At 40.9% G+C, this 23,376-nt stretch overlaps 1 protein-coding gene across 1 annotated transcript in view; it reads left to right on the top strand.

Annotated features, from left to right (window-relative positions):
• pigu (phosphatidylinositol glycan anchor biosynthesis, class U) overlaps positions 1-23,376 on the top strand; it is a 38,865-nt gene that overhangs the window by 11,771 nt on the left and 3,718 nt on the right. Inside the window, exon 2 of the mRNA XM_038966065.1 lies at positions 19,557-19,700. Within this exon, the coding sequence (XP_038821993.1) occupies positions 19,557-19,700 (144 nt within the window). The remainder of the gene's footprint in view (positions 1-19,556; positions 19,701-23,376) is intronic.

Raw genomic sequence — 23,376 nt, 5'->3', positions numbered from 1 at the left:
TAGACCCAGATGCAGATGGTTGGAGTCTTACAATGTTTAATAATCCAAAAGGAGTAGGCAAGAGAATGGTCGTGGACAGGCAAAAGGTCAAAACCAGATCAGAGTCCAGGAGGTACAGAATGTCAGAAAGGCTCATGGTCAAGGCAGGCAGAATGGTCAGGGTCCAGAACAGTCAAGGGTCAAAACCAGGAGGACTAGAAGAAAGAGAATAGCAAAGGCAGGAGTATGGGGAAAAACTGCTGGTTGACGTGGAACATACAAGACAAACTGGCACAGAGAGACAGAAAACACAGGGATGAATACACTGGGGAAAACAAGCGACACCTGGAGGGGGTGGAGACAATAACGAGGACAGGTGAAACTGATCAGGGTGTGACAGTGTTTGGATGTCGACGCATCCAAATATCAAGATTTGAAGGAGATGTTTCTTCTGCTTGGATAGTTCCATCTGTGCCATCGAGTCTGGCTTTAATTCCAGATTGTCTACAAAATGTTGGATTCACGGCTCCATTTCAACCAAAAATCGAAGTTAAAGATGAGGACCAAATCAAATCTTTAAATACAGTTTGAATTTATCCTATTCTTTAACTTAGATTTTTGATTGAGATGGACTCTGTGAAGCATTTATTTGAGCTGCAATTTCTGGTAACTCTACTTCTGCAGCAGAGGTAACCCTGTGTCTTCCTTTCCTGTGACGGTCCTCATGAGAGGCAGTTTCATCATAGCGCTTGATGGTTTTTGCCACTGCACTTGAAGAAACTTTCAAAGTTCTTGAAATGTTCCACATTGACTGACCTTCATGTGTTAAAGTAATGATAGACTGTCGTTTCTCTTTGCTTATTTGAGCTGTTTTTGACATACTATGGACTTGGTCTTTTACCAAATATCTTCTGTATACCACCCCTACCTTGTCACAACACAACTGACTGGCTCAAACGCATTAAGAAGGAAAGAAATTCCACAAATAAGGCACACGTGTTAATTGAAATGCATTCCAGGAGACTACCTCATAGTAGCTGGTTGAGAGAATGCCAATAGTGTGCGATGTTGTCATCAAGACAAAGGGTGGCTACTTTGAAGAATCTCAAATATAAAATGTATTTTAATTTGTTTAAAACTTTTTGGGTTACTACGTGATTCCACATGTGTTATTTCATAGTTTTGATGTCTTCACTATTATTCTACAATGTAGAAAATAGTAAAAGGTTAGTTGTGTCCTATCTTTTGACTGGTACTGTACCTGTTTAGTGGTTTCATTGGAACTGTTTGTTTTAGAAGTGGTAGAAATAAGTTCGAAACCCACTTGACTTAAACTGAACCTCCATCAACCTCAGAAGCGAATGTACATCAACTGTGTGATCAGAGTCACAGCACCAACGTAACCAACCAGGTTTCAATCTCGGGTCGTCAGCTGCAGCTTAAACCTGGATGTTAGCCCTGGGGTCTCAGGGTGCTCACCCACAAACATAGTTCTTTGAACTACCTTCACTACACACACTGCTGCCGTGCATGAAGCCACACACAAGCCAAGTTCCTGCCATGCATGGAAGCACTTGAGTTGACCGGTCAGCTCTGGATTGTTAGGTGTTGGACAACAGAGCAAGAGGCTAAAAGGAGAGTTGGCACAAGTCCTAAGCGATCATCTTATGGCTCGGTCAAGCCATTCATGTGCCAAGAGGTTGGTCAGTTTGAACACCTTCTGCCTTGAGAAAGAGAGCTGGAGAGAGAAAGATGCGAGGGGAAGAGAGAGATGTAGATCAATACAGAGAGGCAGAGATAGAGAGGAAAGAGAGAGACATGGAGAGTGAGAGGGAGAGAAAGGGGAAAGAGAGAGAGAGATGGTTAGAGAGAGGGAGAGAGAGAGAGGTACAGGGTTCTTTATCACTTGGCAAGCACAGTGCTCTGATGCCACGGCTGAGGATGCACACAACAAGCACTTAGAAGCAGCCCATGGCCTAATCCTCTTTCAAATACTAATCCCCTCCTATACCGACACTCTCAGTCACACCTCTCCTCACTTTAACTCCGGGGTATGTGTGTGTGGGGGGGGGCAATGGCACTGTCTCCGGACAAACATTTTAGAGGCTCTCCTCTTGGCCCCAGAGACAAAATGTTGCTGTTTTAAAGCTACTTTCCTGCAATTCTACACATTTTGCCATGGAGCTGAGATTTAATTTGCCTTTTTTAAGCTAATTTCTCGCAATTCTACACATTTTGCCATGGCTTATGCTGTGTTCTTATGCTATCTGAGTGAGTCAAACATTATAACAAAATCAATGGAGACCCCATGCCATGACATTTTTTGACTATTCATGACTGTCTAGTTTTTATTCTGGTGGTTGTTCGTTCTCAAAGATGATTTTGTATAAAAAAATGTATAGCTCCATTATCTTTTCTACATACTTTATATATGGTTTTAGTTCTTTAAGTTCACATTAATAACCTTTTACCATCCCGCTGGTAAATTAATATAGGGGAACACTGGTTGAGTCTGAAAGTTTTCCCCCGAGCGGTGGTGGCATCACAGGGGCAGCAGCGCCAGATTTGTCACGTAGCGTTTCACAATGCGACACAAGGTCACATCCATGGTGGAATGGTGCTGCTGCTGCTGCTGTTGTGCAAGAGAAACCTGCAGCCCCAAATCCCTCTCGCAGTCGCCTTGTGCTGTCGAAAGTCCCCATCGTCATTAATTAAGGGCCCATCATGCACACATAGGCAGCCACCTCCATGCCTAAGCAGATAAAGGATTAGCCGATTATCCCGTTTGAGCTGGGGTGTTGCAGCTGAGCTGACTTTCACAGCCTGACAATGGCACAGGGAGCACAACATGGGCCATGATGAATTTACCAAGCAAAGCTTATCACCCCTCACCTCACTCCTTTCACAGCCACAATAAGTGAAGGTAGGAGAAGCAAATAAAGACAATGGCACTGTGCTGTATGTCATTGGGCTACATCCATAGAGGGTCAGACGAGATGGACACAGTTGAGTGTATGCATTCATTGAGTGTTAGGGTGAGGCTGCATTTAGACTGTGTGTGTGTGTGTGTGTGTGTGTGTGTGTGTGTGTGTGTGTGTGTGTGTGTGTGTGTGTGTGTTGGTCTGTATGTGACTGAAGATAGCAAAAGTCTCAACCCCACAGAGATCAGGAGGTAAACAAACTCAGCTGCTACACACACACACACGCACACACACACACACACACAGCTGTGAAACAGAACATTAGCCTGACTGCATGGTTCAGGGATCACGGCCTGAGGAAGAGCAGGAAATGGGTCTGCCCCTGGCCAGGAGGAAGAGGCTCATTGAGGGAACACAGCACCTATCACCATCTCTATGTCTGTTTCCCAAATGGCACCCTATTCCCTATATTTTGACCAGGGCCCTAGTGCACTATATAGGGAATAGGGTGCCATTTGGGACACAGCCCGTTCGTTTAGGACCTGCTGGCTGTTGTTAGATGCCATCTGGTAATGTGTGGCTGCCTCTCACCGCCAGTGAGAATCCTGGAGGATGTGCCACCAAGGAGTGTTTGAGGAATATGAGAGCATGGTTAACATTTCACAACTAAGTGTTTGAAATATTCTTCTTTGTTGTCACAAACGCACAAAAATCATTGTAGAATCTTCTAAGCAAATAGAAGTGGATATAGCTAAATGATTTGGCAAAGATCAAGAAACTGTGAAAATAGGAGAGAAGTTAGAAGTTGTTCAACTCCTCAAAGAGGACGATAAGAGAAAGAAAGGAAGTTATTCGCAGTGCCCAACACATCACACTGTCTGGAGCACTAATGGGGGAAAATTAAGATATATGGATTTGAAGTGTGTTTGCTTGTCTTACAACTGGATCAGATAGTGCCTCAGACCCAGCTTCATGACTGATCTCTTGCCAGCGAGGGGCCTGCCCATGCTTAGAGCCCCAGCAGGAGGCCCTCAGAAGTGGGCCAGTCAACAACTCTCACACCCCCTCAATGAGAACCACGACACCCCAAAGCCTGTCCCACTCCTGACATTTGGGGAATCTTTTTTGCCTTATCCAGCTCTGAACCAGACACTCAAAGCACTTGGATGGCTGATGTTATTAGGCAAATGAGCGCATGCCGGTGTAACAGGGTTGGTTATGTTTCCACTTGCCTCTAAAGAAAGGTGTATTTAATGTTCAAGCATTCTTATTGGTTGGTTCAACTCTGATGGCAATAAGGCGTGTAGTGTTTGGCCTCGCTTGCAGATAGGGGGAGATCACGAACGTCAGGTCTTCCCAGTATGAAAATGTGATGCAAGGGGTAGGTCACGTTCTGAATACTGTTTTATATTTTACAATGTGTACAAGTTTGCTGTACATTACTGATTTATACATGTGTGGGTATATGGTACCTGTTAGGGATTGAGGGGCTTTCTGGGATGTGCTTTGGCATATGATTGCTGTAAGTAAGTGTGTTAGCTAGCATACACCGACGTAATGGTCACATAAGCCCAATGCTAACACAGTTGTCTTCATGCTACAGATTTTGCCATCGACAGCCATCAATACCGTTAAGACCTGCACAACTAACGTGCCGTTTCCTATTTAACAACAGGTATTTACACGTTATATATTTTTTTGTATTTTTGTATTTTTTTCGCCCCAGTATGATAATGTGATGCAAGGGATTTTGCCATCGACAGCCATCAATACCGTTAAGCCCTGCACAACTAACGTGCTGTTTCCTATTTAACAACAGCAACAGAAATAAATGATGCTCAACTGGGACCACTGGCTGATTTGATTTATTTGGACAAAACACAACGCAAGGAGAGTACGATTTACATCTGTTACACCGGTATAAAGATGTTGCGGCGAGCGGGGTGGTCTGACAAACGACCCCAGCAGAAGCTTCTACCAGTGGACTCAGTGGGGTTATTGATCAGCTGACACCCTACTCGCTGATATATCACTTCCAAGAGGCTTGCCGTTCCTGGTTGATTGGGTACAGGCTTTTAATCTAGCTTCTCTGACTGGCACCATGGTGAAATGTCAATCTCCACGAGAGCTACGGGGCGCCTCAGCTTGTGATGAACTCTTCATTTGGACTTTCAATTTCAATGGATTGCTTTCCTTTCCCCTCAAGTCGTACAACACTACACAGCCACCATAGCAAATCTTCCAAAACTTTGTCTGAGCAGACAAGAGTCAAATACCAGCTAATGCGAGCTACTGTTCTCAGAACCTTTGACTGCAGGCTGCCAAATACAGGGCAATTTGTTCTGGTGGCAAATGAGGTGGTTATCAAATAGCTTTTTCAGCTTAAATGTGAAAACGTTTAAATTTACTGTGCCTGTGTGTAGAGAACTGGAAAAAAAATCGCACCTTTTTTCCAATGGATCCGGGATACCTAAAGAAGGAAAGAAGGCCATTTGAGTCTGCTTTTTAATTTTGCTATTTTTGTAAGTTTCTCCGTTATTGTCACGTTTCCACAAAATAATGCCATCTTGGCATAGTTCTGTTATAATCTCCACCCGGCACAGCCAGAAGAGGACTGGCCACCCCTCATAGCCTGGTTCCTCTCTAGGTTTCTTCCTAGGTTTTGGCCTTTCTAGGGAGTTTTTCCTAGCCACCGTGCTTCTACACCTGCATTACTAGCTGTTTGGGGTTTTAGGCTGGGTTTCTGTACAGCACTTCGAGATATTAGCTGATGTACGAAGGGCTATATAAAATAAACTTGATTGATTGATTGATTGATAAGCTATAAATCACCTTGTGAGAAGGACAGAAGATAGCATTTTCTACAGGAATGATTTCCTCTGTTGTTACTGCACTGGAACAAAATCTAAATTAACCTTATAATAATTTAATTCAGAGAAGAAGAAAAATGTATGTAGATTTCATATCATTCACAGTCCTCGGGTGGTAGTGGAGGGACTCATTTTATCTAGCAGTACAGTAAAGTTTTACCCTCTTAATTAAATTTCAGTTTCACGTTCATAATTGTGCTGTCTGTTGAAAGGGACTGCAGCTCAAAGTTAATTTTAAAATGAACAGCAATGAAGTCTGTCTCCATGTCCTGCAATGCCCTCTTTCTGTGTTATCAGATTCTCACGGTCTCACTCACTCACTATGAGCAGGTGGGTGTAGATTAGTTGTAACATGATTATAAGATCAGCCTTGTTTGTGTGCCATACTGTGTATTCAAACATAGCATCCTCCTAATCATGCAGAATTATTATCTCCTTTACTAATGTCACGCTGTATAATGATTGGAGACAGGCGCAGGAATACGACATAGGGTTTTTAATTTCACAACCCAAAAAGTGTCCGTCATGAACATGACGGGGACGAAGCCCAAAACAAACATCCATATATATATATATATATACCACAGGGATGTAACCCAAACAAAAGAACGAGGTGTTAACCTCTAATAAATACACGGGACGAGACCCGTAAACGTAGCACAAAAGCCGATGCCACAGAGCACAGGTACTCACAAGACCAACGGACATGGAACAATAATCAATAAGGATGGGGAACAGAGGGCACATATATACATATACTAATGTGAACCAGGTGTGCGTAATGAGACAAGACAGTCCGGGGTTGGTGGTAATGATCCAGTTCAGTGACGCCTAGAAGGCATCAAGTACATCCCTGGTCCCCTCCGGGGGAATCCGTGATAACTAACCAATTTCTAAGCAAATCATTGGTGAGGATGGGAGCAATAGAGATGTGTCACGCCCTGGCCTTAGTTATCTTTATTTTCTTTATTATTTTAGTTAGGTCAGGGTGTGACATGGGGGATGTTTGTGTGTTTTTGTCTAGTTTAGGGTGTGTGTATTGTTTAGGGGGTTTTGTAGAGTTTATGGGGTTGTGTTCAGTGTAGGTGTTTAGGTAAGTCTATGATTGCCTGGATGGGTTCTCAATTAGAGACAGCTGTCTATAGTTGTCTCTGATTGAGAGCCATATTTAGGCAGCCATAGGCATTAGGTAGGTTGTGGGTAATTGTCTATGTGTAGTGTCAGCACTATTTGTTTGTATAGCGGCTCGTTTGTAAAAGTGTTTGTTTCGTCTTCATTAAAGAAGATGTATTTATATCACGCTGCGCCTTGGTCCTCCTCTCTTCCACCTATAGACGATCGTGACAAGATGAGAAAACATTTTAGAATCCATTGAATAGCATTGGGAATAGATACTGCCTGAGTAGCCAAAACAAAGATTTCCTCATCAGCCAAGTTGACTTTCACACATCTCTACCGAACACCATTTTGGACACGAAGATGGTTAGGGCAAATTTTGGGATGCAGCTTCTGTCCTCATCCCTTACCAAGGTTGATTCTCCCCATTCTGCTCAAGCACAAACCTTGAACAGCCGCTGGGTTGACTTTTGTCAGCCAATAAGGAAGTATCTGTTCTCTAGTAATCCTAAAGTCACCAGACCAGACATTATGCTTTACTTTACACGCACGCTGTCTCCCCATACAGTACGTGCCTCTACCTTACAGAAGGTCTCCGCCTCATGTGATTCCCAATTAACTATAAAAGAAAATGCAAATTTTCCAGAGACAGATAACCAATGAAGCATTTAATGCAAAGCATACAATTAATTTAAGTCATTACTTGTTCTTGTTCCAGAATACATGGGCACAGTGCTTCATCCAACCACAACAATAGTGAAACAGATAAATGTGGGGTGGAGCATTTCAAATATGGGGTAGCTATTCTGCCACTTTATTTTGATGAGTAATTAATTTTGAGTAATTCGTTGACGGCGCCAACTCTGTTTTAGTTCAGTTCATGACACTGGCTGACATGAAGAGACGTGGCAGGCCCATTTCTCTACATATCAGTGAAATATAAATAAACTTTGGGGAGCTGTGTATCTGCGTTGGGCTCCTCGGTAGAAGGAGAACTCAACACATCTCTCACTCATGCCAATAGCTAATTGTTTTGGCTGGGGCCAATGTGCTCTACTTATTTGAGTAGTTAACTTAACTTTTGATTTGTTTTCTGCAAACTGCCTCTCTGAATACAACTGCCAGAGCTGAAACTACCATAGATAACTGCAAGATCCTGTTTATTGCACACATTCAAAATAGTCTCAAGCTTTCGCATTGATAAGTACTTGATTGTCCCTTAAAACCGTAATCATACACAACACCACATTGAAAACATATTAGTGTTAATACCCATAAATGTAATCTAATATATCATTTTACTTAATTGGACCCTGCTACAAAGCAAAATTTCCTTTTCTGTCTAGATAATGGTGTTAACTCTCACACTGTCATACCACTCCAAACAAAGCAAAGACAATGGGGAGACTGTAATACACAATTAATGCAACAGCTTTGGGCAGTTTGAGTCACACTCACAGTAGGGTACAGGGGATCACGCTGTTTTTCATATTTGAGGACAGCATTCAAATATGAAAGTATGGATGAAAAAACCATTGAAATGTTTAGTGAGGAACGACTTCATAAGCTGCTTACTGGGAAGACTAAGGAAGTGATTAGGGCCCTCCAGCGGAGTGTCAGGTGTAATCGTGCTATATTTCCTGTTTAGCTGATGTCTTACTCTCAAGGAGAAGCTTGCCTGCTGGTGCTTCCGAACAAATAATTAATATTGCTGCTGACATTTCTCATCTCTGATTGGCTCCCCACTGCCAAACTTCCTAGATGTAGCATCTGTAATGTTCTCTTTCTCTGCAATGACATTTTGAGGTGACACATTTCACACCATTGATATGCAGACCTATTCTAATATTGATGACTCTCTTTTACAGATCCTTGTGTTCATTTGGACCTTTCTGTGAACTGTTGGTATGGTAACCTGAGTACCAAACAACAAAAATAGACTGACAAGAATTGTGAAATAAAGCTGCAAGACAACTGGGGCGATACAGAGATATTTAGATACATTGATTCAGAATCTCCCTATGGGGACAATAAAGTTTGATTGATTGGTCATTTGGTTGATTGATATTTATAATATCATATTTCTACTCTATGCATCCATTCGTGCATTAATATTTGACGTAAATCAGTGTAATGATCTCACTTGTGTCTGCATTGACACTCTTTGCACATGTTAAAGACATGGATTATATCACAAGCAACACGCTAAGATGCATGAATGGTGGAAGTCAGACACCAATTATGGCACTGTTGCTCCCATCTTCCATTATCTGGAAGGGTTGGGATCAATTCAATTTCAATTCCTTCAATTCTGCAAGTAAACTGTAATTCCAATTCCAGAGCATTGAGGAAAATTTGAATTTCACTTTACTTAGAAAATGTATTGAATTGAAATGGATGTTTAAATTAAATTAATAAATGTTTGACAATTTATTTTGTAAGTCTGCATATTGTCTGTTTTACCTGAAAGCATTTCCTACAAGTGACGATAACTATTGTCACTTGTATTTTTGACACATGAAACTGTGGAGTGGAGACTAGAGAAACATTCAGTGAAACACTCAGCATAAATAGTTTGAAAGGCTACAACTGGCATTAGGTCTAAAGCTATAGTCATGGTTTCGAAAAACAACAAACCGGCCGCAACTTTGAGATCCATTGGTAGTTGACTATGTTTTGAATCTATACAGTGATCATTTACAAATGGATGGTTTACAAATAATGGAGTAAAACAAGCTTAGGCTATATTTTGGTATCTGATGGGTAATACAGTTAAACTAAGCTCATGAGGCATTTACAGTGACTACAGTGGTATTCATACCCCTTGACTTATTCCACAGTTTGTAGTGTTACAGCCTGAATTCAAAATTGATTAAATATAGATTTTTTTTTACCCATCTACACACAATACACCATAACAACAATGTGAAAACATGTTTTTAGAAATGTTTATGAATTTATTGAAAATGAAATACAGAAAGATCTCATTGACATAAGTATTCACACCCCTGAGTAAATATTTTGTAGAAGCACTTTTGGCGACGATTACAGCTTTGAGTAGTCTTGGGTATGCCTGTATCAGCTTTGCACTTGTGGATTTTGGGATTTTCTCCCACTCTTCCTTGCAGATTTTCTCAAGCTCTATTAAAGGGGAATTTCACCCTGGGAGAATATGGGAATCTTGTTATCATCATGTCCGAGGCATTTCTAGGTCAGTGAGATTTTTTTCACACATAATTGCCCAGGAAGAAGGCAGGTCTGGGGTTGAATGATACACCCTATGACGGCTTCTGGTGTATTGATGGGGGGAGCGAGATCAAAAAATAAATGTTGTCCTGCTTTGTGGCATTTCGCGAAGACTGTGTGATACTGATCGCACTATACGTTTTTGTGTGTGTAGCAATGGTTGTCCTTTTTCGACAGAGCCATTGGATGTCTTTCAGCGATGTTTTTATCAGCAGATTCGTTGCTAAATATACAAGTTGGCACATTTTTTCCAGTCTCTGAAAGACTACAACTTGTGTTGGGCGGTGCTTCATGCTCTGGCCCGGTCCCTCCCCCAAGGCAGGCTTTTTTAAAAGGGAGACAGAACCTAACAACACAATCCTTTGGGCAAAACTGAAAAAACTGACCAGACCACAATGGCTTCAAGTGATTCCTCTCATCAACAAAATTCGAAGATGGGAAAAAAAAATTGTTACTACATGGTGAAATTCAACCATATATTTTTAGGGCTAGGCATTCCGTCAGCAAGACACCTGTCGACAACTTCCGGTGAAATTGGAGGGCGCACAATTCAAATAAATAATCATAAAAATTATGGATATTAAACATTTAGGTACATGCAAGTGTAAAAGCTTAAAGTCTTGTTCATCTAACTGCATTGTCCGATTTATAATAGGCTTTACAGCGAAAGCATGCCATCCGATTGTTTGAGGACGGTGCCCCACATCAAAATATGTTTCAACCAGCACAGGCTTCATAAAATCACAAATAGTGATTAAATATTCACTTACTTTTTGAAAATATTCCTCTGATTGGCAATCCAAAGGGTCCCAGCTACAACATGCATGGTCGTTTTGTTAGATAAAATCCTTCTTTATATCCCAAAAAGTCAGTTTAGTTGGCACCATCGATTTGAGTAATCCACTCGTTCAACATGCAGAGAAAGGAATCCAAAAAGCTACCGCTAAACTTTTTAAAAACAAGTCACAATACGTTTCTATTTGAACCTTAGCTACCCTAAAATGTAATTAAACTATAATATATCATAAGGAAAGAAGTATGTTCAATAGAAAATCTAAATAAGCAGGTGTGCGCGCACAGACTGATTTCCAACTCTGACTCCCAGTACCAAAACTCAAAATTCTTCCTCGTTTGGGAAAAAACAGGCCTGAAACCTTGAACAAAGACTGTTGAGATCTAGTGGAAGCCATAGGAATTGCAATCTGGGAGATGGAATTGCATATGACCCATAGCTTTCCATTCTAAGAGCATGGGCTCTCAAAAAAAATAAAAAATAGATGATAAATACGGTGGCTACTGTAGCTAAGTAAGTTATTTTTCCTGCAAGCCACCTAGCTAGCTAACTTTAGTTTATCTACTGAAATCCATGTTGTGTATTGCTGGCTAACATATACAGTGCATTCGCAAAGTACTCACCACTTAATTTTTTCCACATTTTGTTACGTTACAGCCTTATTATAAAATGTATTAAATAGTTTTTTCCCCTATTCAATCTACACACAATACTCCATGGTGGCAAAGCAAAAACAGGTTTTTAGACATTTTAGCATTTTAGCAAACTGAAATATCAAATTTACATAAGTATTCAGACCCTTTACTTAGTACTTTGTTGAAGCACCTTTGACAGCGATTACAGCCTCGAGTCTTCTTGTGTATGACACTACAAGTTTGGCACACCTGCATTTGGGGAGTTTCTCCCATTCTTCTCTGCAGATCCTCTCAAGCTATTTTCAGGTTTCTCCAGAGATGTTCGATCGGGTTCAAGTCCGGGCTCTGGCTGGGCCACTCAAGGACAGTAAGATACTTGTCCTGAAGCCACTCCTGCATTGTCTTGGCTGTGTGCTTAGGGTCGTTGTCCTGTTTGATGGTGAACCATACCCTCCGTCTGAGGTTGTATTGTTTGTAGATTGATGTGGGAAAAAATGTATTCAATAAATTTGAGAATAAGGTTGTAACATAACAAAATGTGGAAAAAGGGAATGGGTCTGAATAATTTCTCGAATGCACTGTGTATGTGGACATCCCTTCAAATTGTGGATTTGGCTATTTCAGCCACACCCGTTGATGACAGGTGTATAAAATCGAGCACACAGCCATGCATTCTCCATAGACAAACATTTGCAGTAGAATGACCCTACTGAAGATCTCAGTGACTTTCAACGTGGCACCGTCATAGGATGCGACCTTTTCAACAAGTCAGTTAGCCAAATTTCTGCCCTGCTAGAGCTGCCCCGGTCAACTGTAAGTGCTGCACGAAGTGGTAGGCCTCACAAGCTCACGGAACGGGACTGCCGAGGGCTGAAGCGTGTAAAAATCATCTGTCCTTGGTTGCAATACTTACTTCAGAGTTCCAAACGGCCTCTGAAAGCAATGTCAGCCCAATAACTGCTCGTGAGGAGATTCATGAAATGGTTTCCATGGCCAAACAGCCGCTCACAAGCCTAAAATCACCATGCGCAATACCAAGCGCCAGGCTGGAGTCGTGTAAAGCTTGCCGCCATTGGACTCTGGAGCAGTGGAAATACGTTCTCTGGAGTGATGAATCACGCTTCACCATCTGGCAGCCCAACGGACGAATCTGGGTTCGGTGGAGAATGCTACCTGCCCCAAAGCATATTACAAACTGTAAAGTTTGGTAGAGGAGGAATAATGGTCTGGGGCTGTTTTTCATGGTTTGGGCTAAGCCACTGAGTTCCAGTGAAGGGAAATCTTAACACCACAACAGTCTAGATGATTCTGTGCTTCCAACTTTGTGACAATAATTTGGGGAAGGCCCTTCCCTGTTTCAGCATGGAAATGCCCCTGTGCACAAAGCGAGATGCATATAGAAATGGTTTGTCAAGATTGCCGTGGAAGAACTTGACTGGCCCGCACAGAGCCCTGACCTCAACTCCAACAAACACCTTTTGGATGAATTGTAACGTCTGCGAGCAAGGCTTAATCGCCCAAAAGCAATGCCCACCCACTAATGCTCTTGTGGCTGAATGGAAGCAAGTCCACGCAGCAATGTTCCAACATCTAGTGGAAAGCCATCCCAGAAGAGTGGAGGCTGTTACAGCAGCAAAGGGGGGACCTACTCCATTTTAATGGTTTTGGAATGAGATATTCCAACGAACAGGTGTCCACATACTTTTGGTCAAGTAGTGTATATATAGATAATAAATCTTTTAGTACACCTACTCCATTTTCTGACAGCTGGAGCAGCAAATCCTTTCCCCCTCTTCCATTGCTGTTATCAACAAATGCATTTGGAGCATGAGTTTTTAATTTAGAATTACAAATAGGCTTGCATCAAGATAACAAGCTAATGTTAAAAATACAGTATTAAGTTAGCTAGCTGATGATATTTCACTTAACTATAGCATTTAAAGTTGGCTAGCTAGCTACACATAGTGGCATGCTGTAGGTAGCTAGCTAGCTAGCTAATAATACATTGTTTGTTTTTTTACATTTTCGAAACTTATTTATTTACTTACTTGAATAGGTTCAAGCCTACACCCACGAAGCGGACAATCTTTTGGAGCGAAGTGTTGTCAAGCGGAGGTGCCAAATCTGGTCAAAACGTACAGTGGAGGTACCGATTCTGATCAAAACGTACCGTTGCTAGCTATCGTTCACACAAACGAACACTTCACATAGGCTAGCTGAGCTGTTTTATTTGAAAACGGCTGAGAACTTCAGTGAGAACTTCAGTGAGTGATTAGGCTACTTCAGACAGTGTGGATAACAGGGATTTGTCAAAGGCTTAGAACCCAATTTCAGTCAATCAGATTGCAGATATGATCAAACCTGTTTCATAATTAAGCAATAAGGCCCGAGGAGTGTCTGGATACAGCCCTTAGCCGTGGTATATTGGCCATATACCACAAACCCCCGAGGTGCCTTATTGCTATTATAAACTGGTTGCCAACGTCATTAGAGCAGTAAAAATAAATGTTTTGTCATACCCGTGGTATACGGACTAATATACCACGGATGTCAGCCAATCAGCATTCAGGGTTCGAACCACCCAGTTAATAATGAGATTTATACAACGGGTGGGTCTTATCCTGACCGCTGATTAGTTAAAACCGCATTCCAGCCGTTACCACTGGATAAATCTATGACGTTAAAATGCCTATTTTCTCTGTTCCATCTGACTACACAACCCACTGTCTCATCAGCCAGCCAAAGCAATCTATAAACTTGATTTTCACTATAAAAAACATCTAGACATTATCTCACAGATTTGTATAAACCTTGCTGGCTGTCTCTCCGACATTTGCAACATTGGTTCAATATTCAAATTTGATCTCCAGCTGTCCCAAAATAATGAACATGTCGGGAGTCAGAACAAGACAAACAGGCTGGCAAGCATTTCTCAGCCAGTCGAAATCATGAATCAGCTGGCATAATTTTTATGGATATATACAGTACCAGTCAAAAGTTTGGACACACCTACTCATTATTAAGGGTTTTTCTTTATTTTTACTATTTTCTACATTGTAGAATAATAGTGAAGACATCAAAACTAGGAAATAACACATGGTATGGTGTAGCAACCAAAAAAGTGTTAAACAAATCAAAATATATTTTATATTTGAGATTATTCAAAGTAGCCACTCTTTGCCTTGATGACAGTTTTGCACACTCTTGGCATTCTCTCAACCAGCCTCATGAGGTAGTCACCTGGAATGCATTTCAATTAACAGGTGTGCCTTGTTAAAAGTTAACTTGTGGAATTTCTTTCCTTCTTATTGCATTTGAGCCAATCAGTTGTGTTGTGACAAGGTAGGGGTGTGTCGTGTCTTTGACTATGCCAGATTAATTGCTATGACATGCTATTCTATAAAATAATTTCTCCGTAATTAATATTACCTGATTGAACTAATCATGTAAATATTAATTAACTAGAGAGGGACACCATGAAATAATATTTATAGAGCTGTTATCTTCCGAATAAACTCTTAAAGATTTAGTAATATTTTACATCCATAGCAGTCACATTAATCGTCATTTTATTCAGTCTCATCTGAAAGTGGTAAATCCTTGGTTATCTGCAAGAATCCTGGCTAACAAGTTGAATCAGCAATACAAAATTGGGTTTAATTATTTATTTACTAAATACCTAACTAATCACACAGAAACACACATACACAATTAAATCATAACTTGATTACAAAGTGCCGTCATAAAGAAAAACGTCCCTAGCGGGCGGAATAGATATGACAGCTTGTTACACAAAGGGAAGGGGCTGAGTTTTAGTGAAAGAGCGGGAGACTGGAACAGGGCCGAAGCTGTGCTATCGTAAATACAGTATCTTATGCATTCTAAATTACCGCCCATTTGAAAAGGAAAATGCAATAAATATTTACTCTGAGCTGCGCTTCAGTAGGTTGGTGGTAGATGGAAGGCCGTCTTGCCAAACCGAATCCTCTGTCCTTTGAAGAATGTCTCCGGTGGTCACTGGATACGTTGGAGTAGCGCCGATGTGTAGTAGACGGGATACTCTGACTGTCCTTCCTAACCTGCGTTTGTAGCAGCTGTTGCTAACTCAACGGCTAGGAGGTATCACTTCTGTAGTGAATACGAGTTCAAAGTTCATACCATTTGCAACCAAAGTCCATGCTGATGTTGGCTTAGTTCTGTAGTTATTATCTGAACCATTCTGACATCGGATCGTCATCCTAAATGTACCCGGAACAGGAAGTTATATTTTTGTCAATGGCTTTTATAGTGGAGGGAGAGGGGTGTGTCTGAAAAGTTTATAACCCATGTCTCTTCACAGGGGCGGGCCCCTAGTTGAGCAGAAGCCCAAATTTATGAAAATCCAAATCTCTCATTTGGAAGCTAAAATTACATTTAATCTCTTCACAAATAATTTCATATTCAAACATTTGAATTAAACAACAATTCCATGTGAATCCGATACCTCTGACGTTTAGACTTTCCACAGTAGAGTTTATGTCATTCTATCATTGATGAGAATGTGTCAGAGGGCAACCGAACTGACATAATATACCTTAAGTACCACCGCATATGTTCAGTTGGTCGGATTACCAGAATATAGTTCATTTCCCCCCACTTCTGATGTTCCCAGAATCTCTATGTTAACCAAGGGGTTTTCTTATGTCACATCAGTTATAGTAGGGAGAGGGAAAAGGGGGGAAAGAGGTATTTATGACTGTCATAAACCTACCCCTAGGCCAACATCATGACAGGTGGTATACAGAAGATAGCCCTATTTGGTAAAAGACCAGGTCAATATTATGGCAGCTCAAATAAGCAAAGACAAACGACAGTCCATCATTACTTTAAGACATGAAGGTCAGTCAATCCGGAAAATTTCAAGAACTTTGAAAGTTTCTTCAAGTGCAGTCGCAAAAACCCTCAAGCGCTATGATGAAGCGTTGTAGTGAAGCAGATTGAGAGCTTCAAGTTCCTTGGTGTCCACATCACCAATAAACTATCATGATCCAAACACACCTAGACAGTCATGAAGAAGGCACAACAATGCCTATTCCACCTCAGGAAACTTATTTTTTTTTAAGGGGTCCCTAGATCCTCAAAAAGTTCTACAGCTGCACCATCAAAGGCATCCTGACTAGTTGCATCACCGACTGATATGGCAACTTCTCGGCCTCCGACCGCAAGACACTACAGAGGGTAGTGCGTACAGCCCCCACTCCCATTTTACGCTGCAGCTACTCTCTGTTTATGATTCATGCATAGTCACTTTACCTCTACCTACATATACATATTACCTCAATTATCTCGACTAACCTGTGCCAGATAGACTCTGTGCCAGAACCCCCTGTATATAGCCTCGCTACTGTTATTTTATTGTTGCTCCTTAATTATTAGTTATTTTCGAATATTATATATTTTTTTACTTCAGTTTATTTTAGTAAATACTTTCTTAAGACTTATTTTTCTTAAAACTACATTGTGGTTAAGGGCTTGCAAGTAAACATTTCACTGTAAGGTTTACACCTGTTGTATTCGGCGCATGTGACGAATAAAATGTTATTTGATTTGAGGACTGCCACAGGAAAGGAAGAACCAGAGTTACCTCTGCTGCAGAGGATAAGTTCATTAGAGTTAACTGCAACTTAGATTGCAGCCCAAATAAATGCTTCACAGAGTTCAAGTAACAGACACATCTCAACATCAACTTTTCAGAGGAGACAGTGTGAATCAGCCCTTCATGGTCAAATTGCTGCAAAGAGGACATCAATGAGAAGAAGAGACTTGTTGGGCCAAGAAATACGAGCAATGGACATCAGACCGGTGGAATTCTGTCTTTTGGTCTGATGAGTCCAAATTTGAGATTTTTGTTTCCAGCCGCCGTGTCTTTGTGAGACGCAGAGTAGGTGAACGGATGATCTCCGCATGTGTGGTTCCCACCGTGAAGCATGGAGGAGGAGGTGTGGGAGTGCTTTGCTGGTGACACTGTCGGTGATGTATTTACAATTGAAGGCACACTTAACCAGCATGGATATCACAGCATTCTGCAGCGATACGCCAACGCATCTGGTTTGCACTTAGTGGGACTATCATTTGTTTTTCAACAGGACAATGACCCAACACACCTCCAGGCTGTGTAAGGGCTATTTGACCAAGAAGGATAGTAATGGAGTGCTGCATCGGATGACCTGGCCTCCACAATCAGCCGACTTCAACCCAACTGAGAGGGTTTGGGATGAGTTGGACCACAGAGTGAAGGAAAAGCAGCGAACAAGTGCTCAGCATATGTGGGAATTCTTTCAAGACTGTTGGAAAAGCATTCCAGGTGAAGGGTGGATACTTTTTTTGGTTACTACATAATTCCATATGTGTTATTTCCTAGTTTTGATGTCTTCACTATGTTTCTACAATGTAGAAAATAGTACAAATAAAGAAAAACCCTTGAATGAGTAGATGTCCAAACTTTTTATTGGTACTGTAAGTATTCAGACCCTTTACTTAGTACTTTATTGAAGTTCCTTTGGCAGCGATTACAGCCTTGAGTCTTCTTGGGAATGATGCTAAAAGCTTGGCACACCTGTAGTTGAGGATTTTCTCCCATTCTTCTCTGCAGATTCGTTCAAGCTCTGTCAGGTTGGATGGGGAGCGTTTCTGCACAGCTATTTTAAGGTCTTTCCAGAGATGTTTGATTGGGTTCCAGTTCGGGCTCTGGCTGGGCCAGTCGAGGACATTCAGAGACTTTTCCCGAAGCCACTATTGTCTTGGCTGTGTGCTTAGGGTCGTTGTCCTCTTGAAAGGTGAACCTTCGCCCCCAGTCAGGTCCTGAGTGCTCTGGAGCAGGTTTTCGTCAAGTATCTCTCCAAGTCCCTGCTGCTGAAAAACATCCACACAGCATGATGCTGCCACCACTATGGGATTGTGCCAGGTTTTCTCCAGATGTGACACTTGGACTTCAAGCCAAAGAGTTCAATCTTTTTTCCATCAGATCAGAGAATCTTGTTTCTCATGGTTTGAGAGTCTTTTAGGTGCTTTTTTGCAAATTCCAAGTGGATTGTCATGTGCCTTTTACTGTGGTGTGGCTTCCGTCTGGCCACTCTTCCATAAAGGCCTGATTGGTGGAGTGCTGCAGAGATGGTTGTCCTTCTGGAAGGTTCTCCCATGTCCACAGAGCAAGTCTGGAGCTCTGTCAGAGTGACCATCTATTTCTTGGTCACCTCCCTGACCAAGGCCCTTCTCCGATTGCTCAGTTTGGACGGGCGCCCAGCTCTAGAAAGAGCCTTGGTGTTTCCAAACTTCTTCTATTTAAGAATGATGGAGGCCACTGTGTTCTTGGGGGCCTTCAATGCTGCAGAATTTGTTTGCTACCCTTCCCCAGATCTTTGCCTTGACACAATCCTGTCTCGGAGCTCTACGGACAATTCCTTTGATCTCATTGCTTGGTTTTTGCTCTGACATGCACTGTCAACTGTGGGACCTTATATAGACAGGCGAGTGACTTTCCAAATCATGTCCAATCAATTGAATTTACCACAGGTGGACTCCAATCAAGTTGTAGAAACATCTCAGGGATGATCAATGGAAACAAGACGCACCGGAGCTCAATTTAAAGTCTCATAGCAAAGGGTCTGAATACTTATGTAAATAAGGTATTTCTGTATTTTATTTTTAATACATGTGCAAAATGTTCTAAAAACCTGTTTTCGCTTTGTCATTATGGGGTATTGTGTAGATGGAGGGACAAAAATAATTGTATCCATTATAGAATAAGGCTGTAACGATGTAGACAAAGTCAAGGTATCTGAATACTTTGAGAATTATTTCCACACAAAGTAATATTTTAAATAGCACATTACTTTTGTAAAATTTAATGAATAATATTACTTTTTCAGGTAACTAATCCCAACACAGATTATGGAAGGGCCTTAATGCATTGTGTGATCGTTCCCTCCTGTGTGAATACTCTGTGTCTCTTCCCCAGCCTCTCCATGCCAGATCTCACCCCCAACATAGGCCTCTTCTGGTACTTCTTCGCCGAGATGTTTGAGCACTTCCGTCTCTTCTTCATCTGTGTCTTTCAGATCAACGTGTTCTTCTACACAATTCCACTCTCCATCAAGCTAAAGTGAGTCCCCTTCATCAGCTCTTCAACTCAGTGTGGAGAGACTAAGGTTGTCATTTTTGTGGTTCATAAGAGCACAGATCTGTGGGGCAAAGTACAGTAACCCTTCAAATATGTTTGCACTGTACAAATAGATGCACGTTAGCACATATGCTAATGCAAAAAATACTTTTAAAATATTCTCCTCATGAACCATAAATCAGTTTCACTCCAGATTGACTCATCAAAGACATTACCCTGATGAACCATGTTCAGTTTGGCGTTTTTTAGGAGGCTAAAACGATGATTTGGTCAAAATGAACCGTAGGACCTAATGACACCAGATGGAATGTAGGCCCATAGTACGTCTTAACTGAGTTTCAAAAAAAGCTAAAGGATTGGTCAAAAGATGGCTAAATTATAGACAAATAAAAATCAGATTTTACGTGTCCATTTAAACCATTAAGTCCACTCCCCCGAATCCTATTAACTTGAAACTTTAAGATGAACCACACTGAATTATATCCCAATAAACAAGGACACTTTTATAGAGCCAATGAACACGCCGATTGGCACCTGTGTTTTTATGTTGCTCATTAGAAAAATTAGATTTCAGTCTTGGCGGTGTGTTTCCTGACCGGTTCTGTGTTTGGTTAAAGATGTTTGTCCTCCATGAGACACTAGCCAATTTCACTTCCTCAAAACCCCAGAATTAATCTAATATAACTGTAATTAATTTTGAAGTTTTAGCAGAGGATGCTTTAGTTGTGCAGTTTTACATCTAACTAATGTGTTTGGGGCAGTTTTCTCAAGTAACAAAATGTGCACTGTGTTGTTTTATGTAAATTGGCAGAGCTGCTGAGCACTGTCTGCTATTGGATAGAGAGTGATCACTGCAGCTGTTCACCCCATGTCAATTACCCATTGTGCTGCATAGATGTTCCGAACTACGTTTTAGACAAGATTTACTTTATGACCAAAATGTATCCTATTTTCCCTAGAATAAGTGTTTGACTCATATCAATACTACATAGGCTGTTTTCAAAGGTAGTCATTGCTTTTTAAAATGAGTCGCTCTTTAACAATCCATTATTTTCCTATGTAACGCTAATGCTCAACATCATCTGCAATGATCTTCTCATGAACCATATTTCAGAATCACTCCATATTTTGTTTTTAGACTTATTACATCAGTCTTGAATTGTTTTAATGCATTCAAATATGGCCACACTGTACCTATAGATGCACATACAGTGCATTCATCAATCTACACACAATATCCCATAATGACAAAGCAAAAACAGGTTTGTATTTTTTTTGCAAATTCATAAAAAATAAACTATCACATTTATGTAAGTATTCAGACCCTTTACTCAATACTTTGTTGAAGCATTATGATGCTACAAGCTTGGCACAACTGCAAAGTACAGAGATCCTTGATGAAAACCTGCTCCAGAGCGCACAGGACCTCAGACTGCGGCGAAGGTTCACCTTCCAAGAAGTCAACGACCCTAAGCACACAGCCAAGACGACGCAGGAGTGGCATGGGGACATGTCTTTGAACATCCTTGAGTGGCCCGGCCAGAGCCCGAACTTGAACCCGATTTTGATCTCTGGAGAGACCTGAAAATAGCTGTGCGGCGACATTCCCCATCCAACCTGACAGAGCTTGAGGTGGTCTTCAGAGAAGAATGGGAGAAACTCCCCAAATACAGGTGTGCCAAGCTTGTAGCGTCATACCCAAGAAGACTCAAGGCTGTAATCGCTTCCAAATGTGCTTCAACAAAGTACTGAGTAAAGAGTCTGAATACTTATGTAAATGTGATATTTCAGTTTTTATTTTTAATACATTTGCAAAAATGTCTGAACCTGTTTTTGCTTTGTTATTATAGGGTATTGTGTGTAGACTTTTTTTTTAATGTTTAAAATACATTTTAGAAGAGGGCTGTAACTTAACGAAATGTGGATAAAGTGAAGTGGTCTGAATACTTTCTGAATACACTGTATGCTAATGCTAAAAATACTTCATCTTCCCATGAACCATAACACGGAACCCAAACCGGCTGTACGCGTGCACCATCGTGCATAAATGTATTTTGTCCCCCCACACCAAATGCGATCACGACACGCAGGTTAAAATATCAAAACAAACTCTGAACCAATTATATTAATTTGTGGACAGGTCGAAAATCTGTTAGTGGAATTAAATAATTCCTCTAATGTACTCATTAATTAAATTCAATCTGTCTATTTATAAGAATTTGTAAGATACTTATTAACATAAAATAGACAGGATACAGTCTTATTAAAATTAGATAATAGTGTTTATTCTCGGAGCACGCTGCCATTTGATCATAAACACAGGTTTATATACAAGATATGACGTCATAGGTTACAGAATAAGTCTCATTGTCCTGACAAATAGAAAACAGGTTCAAAAGTTCATTCCAACTTCACAGGGCACTCACATGACACACAATATAATCATTTATCCTGAAGGCTCACTATAATTTATTACCACTTTAGCAGACAACTCATATAATGGATAATGGATAATAATGGAAGACCTAAAAAGTTACCCACAGCCTTATCTAAACATCTCAGGGCTAAGTTGGGTCAGTTCAACCATAGTTTAACGACCCTTTCTGCTTATTTTATAACCCACAACACAAATCTCTTTTCACCAGGCGTGCAGAGTTCAATTAGTTATAGTTTTATCTAAAGCTAGAATTTGTTTTAACTATTTATTAACAAAATTCCTAACAAAATCATTAAACGTTTATTGGCAATTTAGCTAGCTAGCTTGCGCTTGCTAGCTAATTTGTCCTGGGATATAAACATTGAGTTGTTATTTTACCTGAAATGCACAAGGTCCTCTACTCCGCCAATTAATCTACACATAAAACGGTCAACCGAATCGTTTCTAGTCATCTCTCCTCCTTCCAGGCTTTTTCTTCTCTTGACTTTACATTGCGATTGGCAACTTTCATAAATTAGGTACATTACCGCCACTGACCTCGTTCGTCTTTCAGTCACCCACGTGGGTATAACCAATGAGGAGATGGCACGTGGGTACCTGCTTCTATAAACCAATGAGGAGATGGAAGAGGCAGGACTTCCAGCGCGATCTGCGTCATAAATAGAACTGACTTCTATTTTAGCCCTTGGCAACGCAGGCGCTCGTTGGCGCACGCGAGCAGTGTGGGTGCAATAATTGAATAACATGTATGTCTAAATGTATTATTTATTTATTTTTGCAATGCTCGTGCACGCGACGCGGGCGGTGTAGTCAGCCTGTAAGTCAGATTGACTCAAGATTTGGTTTAAAGACTCAATGAATTACCCTCAAATTAATTTGAGAATGATTAGTTGCTGCATTTAGATGGAACCATATCACACCAGGGCTATAAGAACTGGACTGATGGATATGGGGCCATGAAATTTGGTATGTAAACCTTATGCGTATGTCCTTAGATGGCTGCACCAAACTAGTTGGTTGCACTATAGATGTCTTTGGTACCAGTGGCATAGGATTTTAGAGCAATATCTGATGATCAAGTGGACTTTGTCTTGTGCAAATAAATGTTAAATTTAAATTATACAAACACTGTGAAATATCGTGAAAATAACACTGAAAATATTTCACAAATCACAAACGATTAGTTAAATTGACCCCATAATTGGTATATAAACTTAATTC

This window comes from Salvelinus namaycush, chromosome 2 (genome assembly GCF_016432855.1).
Source record: "Salvelinus namaycush isolate Seneca chromosome 2, SaNama_1.0, whole genome shotgun sequence".
NCBI lineage: Eukaryota > Metazoa > Chordata > Actinopteri > Salmoniformes > Salmonidae > Salvelinus > Salvelinus namaycush.
Note: the sequence above shows the minus strand (reverse complement) of the source record. Positions and strands in the feature narration are given on the sequence as shown.